General features: G+C 49.1%; 1 protein-coding gene across 2 annotated transcripts in view; it reads left to right on the top strand.

The window, feature by feature from the left end:
- Positions 1–15,582, top strand: part of LOC147012645 (uncharacterized) — a 145,522-nt gene that overhangs the window by 60,865 nt on the left and 69,075 nt on the right. For both annotated transcript variants that reach the window (XR_015051024.1, XM_085853691.1), the window contains exon 3: positions 14,112–14,230. Coding sequence is in view for 1 of the 2 variants with exons in the window: in XM_085853691.1 (XP_085709817.1) it covers positions 14,112–14,230 (119 nt within the window). In the remaining variant the exon portion in view is untranslated. The remainder of the gene's footprint in view (positions 1–14,111; positions 14,231–15,582) is intronic.

The raw sequence follows: 15,582 nt of genomic DNA on the forward strand, positions 1-15,582 counted from the left end.
ATTTAATTATTTAATCCCAAGGTTTGATTATTATTATTGAAATTATTAATTAATCCCAAGGTTTTAATTTTCCCGAGGGAAACAGCTGTTTCCCAAGGGTTTGAAAGCTGTTTTTTCCCAAGGTTGGAATTAATCGTTGTGCTTGGTAGACATTTGTGAATACATTTACAGAGAGAGGGGCGAGAGAGGAGGGGGGAGAGAGAGGTGGGCAAGAGAAGGAAGAGAAGAGGGGGGAGAGAGAAGGGCAAGAGGGGAGGGAGAGAGGAGGGGGACAGAGGAGGAGGGACAGAGAGGGGGTGAGAGGGGGGCAAGCGAAGGGAGAGAGGAGGGGCGAGAGAGAGGGGGCATCACAATTCAAGAAAGGAGGGGCAAGAGAGGAGGGCAAAAGGGGGGGGGTGAGAGAGAGGGGCGTCACAATTCTTCTTCTTCTTCGTTTGATATGACGTCACAATTTACAGTGGAATATTGTTCCGTATCATAAATTCTTCTTCTTCTTCTTCGTTTAATATGACGTCACAATTTACAGAGGAGTATGTGCCTTTTCAAGGTTTGATATTAATGTCTGTGTGTCTTAATATTAATATTAATGTCTGTGTGTTTGATAGGGGGGGGGGGAGAGAGAGGGGGCATCAATTCAAGAGAGGGGGAGAGAGGAGGTGCGAGAGGGGGGGGTGAGAGAGAGGAGAGAAGGGAGGGGAGTTATATCGATTAAATTATCTATCTATAATTACAGAGAGGCGAGAGAGAGGGGGCATCACAATTCAAGACAGGGGGAGAGAGTAGGGCAAGAGAATTTCCCTTTTGAAAAGCCATCTTGCATCGTTGAATGAGTAGTGGGTTTTGAACGCCCGGTAAAGAGAATCGGATCCATCGAGGTAGGCGATAACACCGCTCGGTTATCACTGTAGTACAGAATGGACCGCTTAAGCGGTTCGTGTCCCAGGCCGACCTGCGGTGCGGTGCAGCCCCTCAGTAGGTTACCCGCGCGGGTACTTAGGTATATCGACATTCGGCGATTCACCCTATTTCGCCCGGGTAGAATGCGGACTGGGCTGTGGTGAGGTTAAACCCCCACCCGTGACTAGTTCCTGGCGGTAGTTCCAGGAGGGTCACGACTGAATTGTCCGTCCGGTGGGCGACGCGGTTGCGATTGGAGTTATGCGGCCGATCGCACGCCGGCGGGTGCGAATTCGTAACAATATATTGTTTTGTTTTGTTTTAAGCTTCAAAAATCTTCTTCTCTGAAACGGCTGAACTGATCAAGACAAAACTTACAGGTATGACCGCCTATCCTTACTTCTCCTTTCGGCTGCTCCCGTTAGGGGTCGCCACAGCGGATCATCCGATCCGCATAGTGATTTGGCACATGTTTTACGCCAGATGCCCTTCCTGACGCAACCCTGGTCGCCTCTTACGACACAGGGATATGGTACACCTATTTTAACCGGGGTATACACCGGCCCAGTACACTGGTACTCATTTCGCCGACCTCGGAAGGATGACAGGCTGAGTCAACCCTCTGGTGTATTAATTCAGTGGCCCAACGGGGCTTGAACTCAGGACCTTTTGGATCCCAAGCCGCTGCCCTAACCACTGCGCCAACACACCAGGCTTTATGACCGCCTATCCATGAGGAACAAAATGTTCATGCCTCTGATGTCATAGGTCACATGGTTTGGCAGTCATATTGGAATTTCCCATAAACCTTTAAAAATCGCCAGAATGGCTGGACAGACCGAGGGAAAACTTTACAGACATGTTCTCCAAGCCTTGGTGATACCAGCGGTGTTCACAAATAATTGAGAGATCATAAGGTCTTGCAGTCGATTGAGCGATAATCTTAAATATATATATTTCTCGTGAACCGCTTCATCGATCGAAGTGAAACTTCATAATTGTGATCTAGTTGTTTAAATGTTGAGAAATCGATTTAATAGTTAGGGAACGAATAATGGAAACATCCCTCCCCTTCTTCTGCGAAGAGGAAGAAGAACCCTGCCGTACCGTGATTTATGGTGTCAACAACTTCCTCCCACCTGTGGTTGAGCGGGGGATGGATCACGAGGGCATGAGTCACGCCGGTTGCGGGGCGGAGAAGGATAAGGACGAGATCCTTTCTTTGTTTTTGAGTAGTAAGCTTTTTGCTTTGGCAGAGAGTTGTCGTTCAGCAGACCTTCGGGTCCTGTTTGGTTTGGGTTAGGTTGAGGCCTTCGGAAGCTTTTTGCTTCGGCTGGCTCAGTGAGCTTCGGCTTCTGCTTGGCTCGGGAGAGCTTTTTGCTTCGAGCTGCTTTGTTTTGGAAGAAAGTTGAGCTGGTTACTCGGCTCAAGCTGCGAGTGGTGGCTTCTTCTTCGTGGTTCGTGGAGTTCTTTGTTCTCCGTTTGCTTCCAGGCTTGGTGCGACTCATCGATCTCTTCTTGGAGGTGGTTCCTTGGGGGAAGTGGCGCATTGACGGGAAGAAGACCAGCACGTGTTGAGAAGTGCGGGAGGATTCGTGGGAGCTCGGGAGGGATCGCGGCTCACGGCGATTGGATCCAGCTCGCTCTCGCTGGAGCCCGGGTCCGAACAACTTTAAAACCACACGAGGTGGAGTGGTTCGAGATAGGTTCTGGGTTTCAGCTCACCTGTCCTCCGAGCTGGAGCTGGTTATTAAAGGCCTCTGCCACCATTTCTTGGGTGTGTGTGTGTGCGTACGTGTGTCCGTGGGCCCGTCTAATAAGTAGGAAATTGTTAAGTGCTTTGTGTGCTGTAAATGTTTGCATCGCATTTCGTAAAGTCGGTATAGTTCTGTTCTTACGTGCTTCCCTAGTTCCCCGTTATTATTAATAAATACCCCAATTGTTAAATGTTTTCAGCTCGTCGCGTCGATTCTTTCATTGACTGAACATTTCGTGTGTTGGGAGTTAGAAAGCCGTTGGTTTGCCGTAAAAGGGGGACATTTTGACCGATGGTTCTCGGCGATTAAGCCGCTCGGAATCGCGCACGGGACAAGCTCGCCTCGGCGGTTTGTTCCGTACGAGTTCCGTCGAGGGTGGAATACCCTGGTGGTTGGATCACGTGGGTATTTAGGTGCATTGAAGATTGGCAATCGACCCTACCCCATGTGATCTGCCCATTGGCGTATTTCGGTTCTTGTACAAGGACCCGTCGCTCGGACTTATCCGGGCGGCGATCTATATCCCGGGCGATCGGTCGGGCCAACTCGACTTGCGGCTCCGTTCAGAGTGGTCAGTTGGCGGCCGACCCACGGCTCCTAAAAAGTGGTGTCAGGAGTGGGATACGAACCCCTCCGCCTCCGTAGCAAAATTTACTGATTCGGATCAGGGGTATACGGAGCAAACCTCCCCCCCCCCCATGTCCCCAAATTACGAGCGTTATAAATTTTATTCCCAGCACGCAAAATGTTCAGCCAAGGCGAGTTGAGCCAGGTGGGTAGTGAGGTGGATGTGGAGTTAATAGAATCCATGGGCCGGACGGTTCGTTTTATTATAATCGCACCACGGATTGTCGTCAGTGGGAGCAGCCTGTGAAGGAGCTTTACCGGCAACCAAAAACGGAGTCGCAAAATGGCGGCGCGGCCGTACCTCAGTGCAGCATGAGGCGTGAGCGGGCTGCTATTAATCGCACAACGAACGGCATAATGCAAGGCGGGGGCTCCCAACCAACGAGTCAAACCACGTGGTCATGGCAGGCGAGGCAGGCGAACATTGGCGGGCTTCGGGCACAATTGGAGGAAGAATGGGAAAAAAAGCTAGAAGAGGAAAAACGGAAACACAATTTGGAGTTGGAACAACTGAAGCGAGAGGTAAGAATTGGCAATCAGGACAGAAAAAGCCTCCAACTGATGAAAAAAAATGTAAGAGGATCGCCTGGAATACTGAAAGAAATACAGTGGGGAAATGAAGGAAATGAGGAAGGAAGCATGCAAAAGAGGTGAGGAGGCGAGAGAGGAATTATGGAAAAAAAACTTCTGAGATTCGGGAACATCAAAACAAGGAGACGAAATTACAAAACGAACTGAAGATGTTGAGTGAGGAAAGAAAGAGAACGGAGAATGAAACGTTAAGGAACCACACTGTGCAGATCAAACAGTTAGAAGCAAAAGCAAGGTTGGAGTGTGCGGATATGAGAAAGGAATTAGAAAAAAAAGCTTCTGATTTACAGAAACACCAAAGCAAAGAGACGGAATTACAAAACGAACTGAGGATGTTAAGAGAGGAAAGAAAGAGAACGGAGAATGAAACTTTAAGGAACCACACTGTGCAGATCGAACAGTGAGAAGCAGAAGCAAGATTAAAGAATGAGATGCAAGAAAGAGTATTGAAAGAAACAACGAGATTGGAGAAGGAAGAACATGAGAGACAGCGGGAAAGGAAACAAAAGGAAAGACAAAAACAACTAAAAAAGAAAGCAAGGTTGAAGTACGCGGAGATCGTGAAAGAACGACGAATAAAACGGGAAAAGGAGATCGGCCAATTGAAAGAAACAATGAGATTGGAGAATGAAGAACATGAGAGACGGTGGGGTAGAAAACAAAAACGATATGAATTTGAAATTAATCAACTCGAGGAGAGAGCAAAAATGGAGTCCACAGAGATGGAAAAGCTCCGAAAAGATAATGAACAACTAAAGGGGCTCAGAGAGGAAGAACGACTCCAATGGGAAGGAAAATGGAGCCACGAAAAAATGGAAATAATAAACGAGGTGACTGGGATAAAACAAGTAGAAGAGAAACTACAGGTAATTGACAAGCACACACAGGTAGGGATAGTGAGGGACAATGGGGTTGAGCTGGGGGAGTGCGTCGTGACCCGATGCAAGCAGCAGGATGGCCTCCTTCAGGAACGAGGGGAGCGATTGTGCCCCCTTGAGGCAGATCGCGACGAGGTGAGTCCGGTCGAGCCTTGCGAGGTAGAGGGGGCGAATGCTGTGAATGGGTGCACGCAGAGCTTGGGGGTATGGAGACCCCGGGAGCGCTTGAGGTAGCGCAAGCCCCCAGCGTGGTCGTCCCGGTGTGTGTGGTTACGAGTGTGGCGAATTGTGTGAGTGAAACCCCGTGTGTAAGTGTTATGGCGTGTTTAAGCGATTGCCCGTGTATGGAAGAAGCACGATGCGTGAGTGAAAATGTGTTTAAGGGAGAAGCGCCGTGTGTGAGGTCGCGGTATGAAAGATAAATGGCGGTTGGTATGCGAGAGGGCACAAGCGCGTGTCCGAGTGCCATGGTGGAGTGTGTGAGCGTCAGGGCACGTGAGAATGTGCGCGTGAGAGTGCGACAAAGACGGTGCCTGACGAGGGACAAAGGCCATGTAGCGGCCGTAGTGGTTTTGAGGACCGTGCCGGATTGGCACAGCAGCGCGCACGGACGGGGTCCATGCTGTGCTTCACACGTGCGCGCCTGCATGAGGGAAATCCGGTCCGGAAACGTCCACGGTGGATACAAGCCGATCCCGTGGGACGGACAAAAGTTAGGCTGGAAATGTGAATTTGATTCGGACGGGTTCTCTGGGCGAGTGTGTTTGTAATGCTCCATGTGGCCTGCGTCGCACGTTCTGTTCGCAGAGCGTGCAAAGTGGCTCCCCCAATGCATTATGCGTACCCCGGCTTGCGCGAGAAATCGTGCAGATTTGGGGTGTGAGTGACGTCATCGGGGATTCCGCGGCGTGGGTTACCGACGGGCAGAGCACATGTGCTCGCGTGGGGAACCCCTCGAACGCGGGGCTTGCTTTGGGATGTGCAGTGACGTCGTGGCTGCATGGTTGAAATCCGGCAGAAGGGAATCCCTGCCGGATGTTACCGTCCAAGGGGACAAGGTGCGCGAACAGCTGCCATGACGTCACGAGCAGGTTGCGAATTGCCGTGCTGGTGTGCGCAGGAAAAAAAAAAGCAAGCCTCGCCACTTCGAGTGGACACGAGCCCCAGGCAGGGGGTGGAAGACCCCCCTGCTTGGGGGCACAGGAAGTACTAGTTAGGGGGATGGGTTAGTGATAGTTAGACCGGCCTCATGGGGCAGGGACAAGGCCTCATGGAGCCCGTGGAATTGATTAGTTAGAGGGATTTTAGTTCAGATTTTGGAAATGGGAATTTTTGGATTTTTTGGAGACATGGACAGACATGGAAATGTGTAGTGGAGACGTAGCTTTGCTACGTAGAGTAAATGGAACGTGCATGAGTTTTAAGGGATGACGAGCGAGCACGAGTGAGTCAGGGGATTGAATGAGGAAGAATGGCAGTATAGAGTGTTGGTGTGAGTGGAAAAGAGTGAAAAGTGTACAATGCGTGAGTATGGGACAGCGGGCCCAAGTGTGCGAGTGGAGCGAATGTGGTATGCATGGTGCAAATGAGTGGTTGGGGGGAGGAGTGATTCCCACCCAAGTGACCCCGGGGTCAGTTTAATGTGAGCTAGTGGGTAGTTCAAATTTACTAAAGGAGGTCGTTTTGTTGGTGTCGAAGGAAGGCATGAAACCCGTTTGGAGGGGTGCAGGATTTCATGGACCGGCTGGGAGCGTGGCTGTGGAAAGGTGAGTTTTGTTGAGTGGGCACCCCGGGCACCGGACTAGTCGGCCAGAGCAGGCCAAGGGCCCAAGAGGGGCCGGGTTAGTGTAGTGGGCACGGGCGACCCGTCGGAAACGGGACCCGTAGCGCCAGAATGCCACGGGGGCAGTGTAGTGGGCACGGGCGACCCTCGGAAAGGGACCCGGGGCATCAACACGCCACGTGGGCATCGGAGGGGGGCAATGCCAGAGAAGGCAACCCCCCACCTTGTAGGGAGCAGCTTGGCTCGGAGGCAGCCTGCGGGCCTTGGGGTGCCATGGTTAGAGTTCGGCAGAGGGGGAGTTCCTGCCAGTTGAGCCACGCTGCTCAGCCAGGAAATTGTGCGAGGGCACGAATGAAAATTTGAGGGCAAGGCCCAAATTTATAATGGACACCAACACAGGTGACGGGAATCATGGTTTTTAGAACCGATAGTTTTAAAGTGTGAGGCGTTTTTGGAAAGCCCCGGGGTCGTTTCAGGTTAATGAATACTAGGATAGTTAGTAGATTTACCCCTTCGCACCATCCATCCCTTTGCTCCTTATAGGCCGCTGTGCTCACCTTGGTAGATGGCTGAACTCTGAGGAGGCCATTCTGAGGCTTTGTTGGGCCTCGAGGCAGGACGCTAGTCTCTCCTTATTCCCCTCCAGAGAGGGAACGTAGGGGTTGGGAGTAGGCTTGGTTGACAGGATAGGTTAGCCAGACAAGGACGATAAAGGGGGTTAGGGAGACAATTATAAAAGGGAAATAAAAATAAAGAGGGGCTAAATTTTGTTGTGTTTTGTGGCAAATTAAAAGAGTGGGTATGGACAGAGACAGGCAAAGGCGATAGAGTGGGGGGAAGACAGTAGGCTAGATCCGAGCCTGCCTTCAGAGCGGCCGGCACTGCCGCACTCCCTCCAGACCTGATGGAACCACACCAGAGGCCGGCCAGCTTCACCTGCCGGCCTGTTGTGCTGCAGCCACCTGTTCTTCATGGGCTTGCCTTGCCATGCCTAGTTTGCCTGCCTCTGCCATGACCCCATGCCTGCTCGCCCTTGTTTGCATTTGCCCCTGTGTCCATCCATCGCCATGTGCGCCAGGAACATCCAGTTTTGCAAGGACTGCCCTGCAGGCAGCCCGTGCATCCATCATGCTCATTTGTGTTTTGAGACCATCTCCATCCATTCCCCTGCATCAATGAACTTTGAAATGACTTTTGCCTTTCCCCTTTCACAGATCACAGGTCCTGGGCCATGGTAATGTAATGGATAAGTTGAGTGAAAATTGTAAATACGTGGAACCTCACCTGCATCTTTGTTTTAGCGCCGGCAATTTTAGTTAAGTTGTCCGAATGAGTCTGTGAGAGTTTGTTTAGTTAGTTACGCAGTGCATGAGGTTATTTATTTTTGGGACACGTATAAAGAAATATCGCACTCAGGGATCCAAAGGTAGAACGTACTCGGGGAAAACTTACACATGCTGGTCACAAATTTGACGACTCGGGTCGAGTCTGTAAAAAGGGGAGGGGTAGTGTTACGAATTTGGAATTCGATTGCACACAACATACAGGTTCCTTTAGTCAGCCATGTCGAGAAGTGCTTGTTCCCGAGATAGCTCACCTTTCATTGCTTAAATGTTCAGAAATCGATTAGATGCGCTGCGGATCGATTTAATAGTTTGGGAACGAACAATGGAGAAATCCCTCCCCCTCTTCTGCGAAGAGGAAGAAGAACCCTGCCGTCCCATGATTCATGGTGTCAACAACTCCCTCCCACCCATGGTTGAGCAGGGCATGACGAGGGCATGAGTCACGCCGGGCGCAGGGGAGGGGGGCGGAGAAGGATAAGGACGAGATCCTTTCTTTGTTTTCAAGTAGTTAGCTTTTTGCTTCGGCAGAGAGTAGTCGTTCAGCAGACATTCGGGTCCTGTTTGACTTGGGTTAGGGTTGAGGCCTTCGGAAGCTTTTTGCTTCGGCTGGCTCATTGAGCTGCGTCTGAGGCCTGGCTCGGTAGGAGGCTTTTTGGAGGCTTTTTGCTTTGGTGGTTAAGTGAGCTTTGGCTTCTGCTTGGCTCAGGAGAGCTTTTTGCTTCGAGCTGCTTTGTTTTGGAACAAAGTTGAGCTGGTTACTCGGCTCGAACTGCGAGTGGTGGCTTCTTCTTCGTGGTTCATGGAGTTCTTTGTTCTCAGTTTGGTTCCCGGCTTGGTGCGAGTCATCAACCTCTTCTTGGAGGTGGTTCCTTGGGGGAAGGATAGGCGCATCGACGGGAAGAATCGGCGCCTCGTCTCACCAGCATGTGTTGAGAAGCGCGGCAGGATTCGCGGGAGCTCGGTAGGGATCGCGGCTCACGACGATTGGATCCAGCTCGCTCTCGCTGGAGCCCGGGTCCGAACAAGTTGAAGACCACAGGAGGTGGAGAGGTTCGAGATAGCCTCTGGGTTTCAGCTCACCTGTCCTCCGAGCTCGAGCTCGTTATTAAAGGCCTCTGCCACAATTTCTTGTGTGTGTGTGTGTGTGTGTGTGTGTGTGTGTGTGTGTGTGTGTGTGTGTGTGTGTGTGTGTGTGTGTGTGTACGTGTGTCCGTGGGCCCGTCTAATAAGTAGGAAATTGTTAAGTGCTTTGTGTGCTGTAAATGTTTGCATCGCATTTCGTAAAGTCGGTATAGTTCTGCTCTTACGTGCTTCCCTAGTTCCCCATTATTATTAATAAATACCCCAATTGTTAAATGTTTTTAACATATATATATATATATATATATATATATATATATATGTTTATATATATTTCAATATACATATCTTCTTCTTCTTCTTCTTTCGGCTGCTCCCGTTCGGGGTCGCCACAGCGGATCATCCATGTGATCCGCATAGTGATTTGGCACATGTTTTACCCCGGATGCCCTTCCTGACGCAACCCTGGTCACCTCTGACAACACAGGGATCTGGTACACCTATCTTAACCGGGGTATACACCGGCCCAGTACACTGGTACTCATTTCGCCGACCTCGGAAGGATGACAGGCTGAGTCAACCCCCTGGTGTATTAATTCAGTGGCCCAACGGGGCTTGAACTCGGGACCTTTTGGATCCCAAGCCATTGCCCTAACCACTGCACCAACACCAGGCTATTTCAATATACATATATAGACATGTATATATTGTTATGAATTTCAGTACGCCCGGCGTGCGATCGGCCACGTAACTAAAATCGTGACCGCGTCGCCCACTGGAACGGACAATTCAGTCGCGACCCTCCTTGGAACTACCGCCAGGAGCTAGTCAAGGGTGGGTCTTTCGACCCCACCACAATCGTGCCAATCGGCCAGCCGTGCAGGATAGGGTTGTTCGCCAAACTCGACCTACCTAAGTACCTGCGCGGGTAGTTAACCGGGCGATCGTACCTCGCCGCTGGCCGGCCTAGGACACGATCCGCTTAAGCGGTCCGTTCCATGCTTCAGTGATAACAGAGCGGTGTTATCGCCGGCCCCGACGGACGTGATTATTTACCGGGTGCTTACACCCCTCCTACCAATTCCTTCCGTGATGCAAGATGGAACTTTCAAACAAAGGAAAGGACGCAACAAAACGGGGAACAGATCAACAAGCACATTTATTGCACACTCAGGCAAGCACGTATTTTATAGCCATACAGTAATTCAGGCACGTATGTACAGTAAAAGCAATTAAAGCAAAGGCAGAGTTACTCCCGAATAAAGTCTTTATTTACACAATTACTTAAACAATTCTACTTTAAGACGGCGCCACACATGCACTTTCACAAAAGCAAAGGAAAAAGCCACCCTCAAAGGCAAGGGTGGCAGACAGGTTCGTGGACCAAATGTGCGTGGAACCTGGATGAGCGGCCAGGTCCACGAGACCGAAGGGTCTTACCCGCGCCCTCGTGGCGCGATGGCGGGCAAGCCGCGATGTTAGCGTAGCTGCACCTGGCTTCGTGCCCCTGGCCTGGCCGGCGAGCTCTCTCCGGCGCTCCCCGTCTGCCTTTCCCGTCGGCTTCGAGCTCTGTCTCCCGACTCTGCCGCACCGACACTGCCGCACCGACACTGCCGCACCGACACTGCCGCCGTCTGCCGACACTGCACTCGACTTGACTGCCGACACTGCACTCGACTAAACTGCCCTGTCTCTCGATTCTCCAGACTGCCGACACCGACACACTGCAGACTTGACTGCCCCATCTCCTGATTCTCTAGACTGCCGACACCGACACACAGAGAGTGTGGGAGAGAAGTGAAAAAGAGAGTGCAGGCAGGATGGAGTGGGTGGAGAAGAGTTGCAGGAGTGATTTGCGACAGAAGGGTAGCTGCAAGAGTTAAGGGGAAAGTATATAAGACGGTAGTGAGAACAGCTTTGTTATATGGTTTGGAGGCGGTGGCGCTAACAAAAAGACAGGAAGCGGAGCTGGAGGTGGCAGAGTTAAAGATGCCGAATAAAGTCTTTATTTACACAATTACTTAAACAATTCTACTTATAAGACGGCGCCACACATGCACTTTCACAAAAGCAAAGGAAAAAGCCACCCTCAAAGGCAAGGGTGGCAGACAGGTTCGTGGACTAAATGTGCGTGGAACCTGGATGAGCGGCCAGGTCCACGAGACAATTGTGAAATTTTCACAATGACAGAAAGGGGGTAGACGAGCCTCCTTTGGGCTAATGGCTATCTCGCGTGCATGAACGTGTCATAAAGAGAAAAATGCCATCCCATAAGAAAGGGAATCTATTCTATACCCTTCTCCAACGCATCAAAGTTAGAATCCCACCAGACATGTGGATGGGTCTATCCTGGACTTGACTGCCCCGTCTCCTGCCTCTCCAGACTGCCACTCCACTGACTCCAGACTTGACTGCCGCGAGCTGCGTTGTGCTCGCGCTTATATAGGCCAAGGGAGGAGCGTATATGCAACTTTCTGGATCACTGCGGGTTCGGAGGCGGGGCTACACCACCTGATGCTCAGCCATTGGATGGATGAAAAGTGGGCGTAAATCATTCCTGATCCGCTTTTCGAGGCGAAAGGAACCCATTCACAACCCATGGTACGACGTGTGGTAGAAAGGCGGAGGTGGTGGGAGTTTGCTGCGGTGGTTTGGAAAGGGTGTTGGTGGTGGCGATTTGGTTGCTGGCGGGCGTCGTTTGAGAATAGCGGTGAAGCGATGTTTGCGGGGTGGAGTTGTGGAGGTAAAGAGGCAAAGGTGGTGATGTTTGAGTTGTAGTTGTTTGGGAATGATTTTGGTGGTGGCGATTTGGTTGTTGGGGGATGATTGCTCCAAAATAATGATAGAGAAAAGAAAAACGGCTAACTCAAAGGATCACAGCCCTGTGAACACAGAAATTCCCTTTAAACAATGGTGGGGAATTCTAACTACACATATCCTTATCGTCATAACTGATCTAAGGACCCTTTATGGTGTATTGCGAATTTCCACAGCCGTAACAATATGTATGTTTATATATTGTTATGGCCACAGGTACCGAGTGTATTATGAGGGGGTTAATCCCCATTTCTCCTCGGAAGAGCCGGACCTGGGGCCACTGCTCACAATTAACTTTGTGGCAGGGTGGGTTGCTTTCCAACCATGAGTTCCAGTGTCCACCGTCTAATTTTCCATTTAACTATAGGTTACGTGGCTTCCTGAACGGGGAGCATGCCCTCGGTGATGCATCAATCTTATCTTGATTAGATCTTAAGTAGGGCAGCTGAACATTTACTGCTGGTGTATGCCGACTATGACAGGTTAATTAGTTTGGGAATTACCTCCCAGTCTATCTAGATTTGGACAATTCTGGATCAATGGAAGGAAAGGACAAACACTGACAAGTTGAAATATCAAGGAATTTTTTCATAAGAAAAATAAATAAACTGAAGAACTTTTTCTTTCCTTGTCGTGAAAATAGGTGAATTCAAATCAATCAAAATAATTTCAAACAAATAAAGAATTTAACAGGCATTGATAGAAAAATAGACAAAGAGCAGATGCTTATCACTATGCCTTACTTAACAATGAAACACAAGACAAGGGTACCCAGCAGATTATTCAGGGGGGAAGAAATCCGGTCTCGCCTTCCCAAGGCAGAAGTCGTCTTGCATCAAATAAAATGCCCCAAAATGTGTGAGCATCCCTGGGTCTGCTGCCAATGCCCTGCCTCACCATGCACCTACCTGCAAACAGGCTTGAACATCAATCGGCGTCATGTCGTCACCTCCAGGAACCAGGGATGCCAATAATCAGATACGAGCAGAACCAGCAGGAATGGTCTAACCGTCACCCACCATCAGGAGCCACCAGGAGCCCCAACCAACGGACGGCAGTAAGGAGCTGTAAGGCACTTTAAGGAGCTGCAAGGCACTATGACGAGCTGTAAGATGCTGTGAGGAGCTGTCACCAGCGGTCAGAGCTGTAAGGCTGTCACCAACTGTCACCAGCGGTCAGAGCTGTAAGGCTATAAGGCTGTCACCAACTGTCCCAAAACTGTCAGAAAAACGGTCCTTTTTATAGGCGACCAGTCTGGGCGGAGCCTCAAGCAGACTTCAGCCAAATTCACCTTGCCTATTGGCGCATCGTTGCACGTGACCAACCGTCAACCTCACAATCATTCCTTCCTCGTTCAGCCTGACACGAACAAGAGCCAGCCAGCATCCATAGAGCTGCCAAACGGGGCATCAAACATCGATGGAAAAAGGTGGATATCAACCTCAGTGAAAGAGGTGGATGTCGAACGTTAATGAAAGATAGGTGGGTGAGGTAAATGATCCACAGTCGTATTTGACTGTCAGAATAACTGCTCAGGAAAAGCACATGGTGTGCTAAATCAAATGTCCTGCAAGTCCAAGGTGTAAATAAATCGTCCACCTCCAAGCCGATGTGTCCTGATGGAAAGGGGGTAGACGAGCCTCCTTTGGGCTAATGGCTATCTCGCATGCATGAACGTGTCATAAAGAGAAAAATGCCATCCCATAAGAAAGGGAATCTATTCTATACCCTTCTCCAGCGCATCAAAGTTAGAATCCCACCAGACATGTGGATGCGTCTATCCTGGACATGCATTGAGGAAAATAACTGTCTGAGGACCTAAATGTTTGTTTGCATTGGTCAGATCCGATTCTGAAATCCATAACAACATATATGTGTAATATATATAGTTTGACCAAGCATAAAGCCTTGATAAAGAATAATTAAATAAGGCGTACCCGTTCATATAACCTTATGAATGCATTGCAGCACAGTGTGCCCAGATGCTGGAACTCCTTTGTTAGCACTCATGTTCCTATATTATATGCATACCTTTTTGCAAATAATATTATGGAAGCACACAACACGAGACTTTCAAAATGACGTATTCCACCCCAGAATGCTCTGTGCATGTGCAGAAACCCCAGGTAATTGCGATGTTCTGGACAACATAAAGTGTGCCGTGAGTGCGCGATAAGGATTGCTATCTAAAATGGCTCATAAAGCTTCTAAAATAACCCAAAAATACTTTGAAACGCACCTGTGAGAATGGAGTGTGCCTCTGCACAACTAAAGAGTATGATAACTTTCTGAACTCACCCAAAAAGCTGTTTTTTTGCAACTTCCCGTACTGTAGACTGCCGAGGACGTGGACCTGCAAGGCCTATCCACCTGTGGACGGTGCCTTCTACCCAACCTCCTCAATCATTCCCATCACTGAGGAAAGGTTGTATCTAGGGCTTGCCAATGTACAAGGTAAGTTTAAAATGATGATATTTACTATCAGTCATGTTTGGGAGTGTGAGGGGGGCAGGGGTGGGGGGAGGAGGGGGGTGGGAGTGGGAACTGTATGGCTGTGAAGGCTGTTATAAATATATATTTTTGTTTGGTACCAGGGCCACAAGAGAAGTTATACTGGAGTTTCCATCTTTGCCAAAAGAAGAAGCATCCTTGTGTGTGTGTGTATATGTGTGTTACATCCAGTGCCACTATATTCACTGTTATAACAACAAATGGTTTGAACCTGACACCTCTCATCCACGGATATTTCTCGTATTTCCTTGAGTCCGATTTGCATTCAGGAACACAACAATTATGATTACCATTTTGAAATTGCCACTCTTTCATCTACTGAAAATGCGAAAAATTATGTTTAAAAGACTATTTGAATTGCAGATGTGGCTGCCAGCGAGCAGAACCAAAAAAGTGTAAACACACTAACAGCACATGTACAAAAGGCCTTGTTTTGCATTCAAACATCATTTTGAAAGTCTCGTATTGTGGAGAATAAAACAAAGAACCAATATGTTCCACTTTGCTGACACATGACATTGTTGGGAAAGTACACTATTCAAGTGCAAAACATCATGCCTGCAGTCAACCATATTTTGCATCATTAGCCTCTTGCATTCAAATGGATTCACATTATTTCACAATCCCTGTAAGAATCCACCATGATGTGAGAAGTTGAAATACGAGTTCGTCCAGAAAAGGAAGGTCTTGCTTTAATTGTGTTGAACAGTTTTGGTGTTAGTTGTGGCAACAAAGTCCTTTGCTCAGAGGGGTTGTAAAACTCCGACTATCATGCACATATTATCGCAGCAATTACGAAAACAGTCTCTGTGTGCGGAAAGTAATCTGAGCAACTTGACTCTCACGGCATCTGATAACTCCCTTGTGGACGCTGGAACACTTTCCTGAATATCATTGCTAATTATCATTTGCACATTCCCAACAAGGTTTCCACAGAATTGTGCTAAACTGTCGTAATTTCCCCCCATCGGGCACTTGTCGAGCTATGGGTAAAATGTTTGGTAATTTGCAGTTTCAAATCTCCCATTCCTCAGGAGGAATGAGATGCGGCTGATGTTACTGGCTCCAAAATACATGGCGCACGTCGATGGCGACTGCACGTGGCTTGTGCGCAACCGGCGTTGTTTGGGGGAAGCGAAGCACTTAAAGGAAAAATGATACATCGATGGCATTAACAAGCTACAAAAGCAGCTGCAGGCAGACTTGATTACAAATGCTCTTAAATGCCATCATCAAGTGTGGGAGCCTCAAACAAACGGCCAATAAAACTGAAGTTTAAAATGTGTAATTTCACA

This window comes from Eptatretus burgeri, chromosome 14 (genome assembly GCF_056783735.1).
Source record: "Eptatretus burgeri isolate ZD-2024b chromosome 14, Ebu_testis_v1, whole genome shotgun sequence".
In the NCBI taxonomy this organism is placed as follows: Eukaryota; Metazoa; Chordata; class Myxini; order Myxiniformes; family Myxinidae; genus Eptatretus; species Eptatretus burgeri.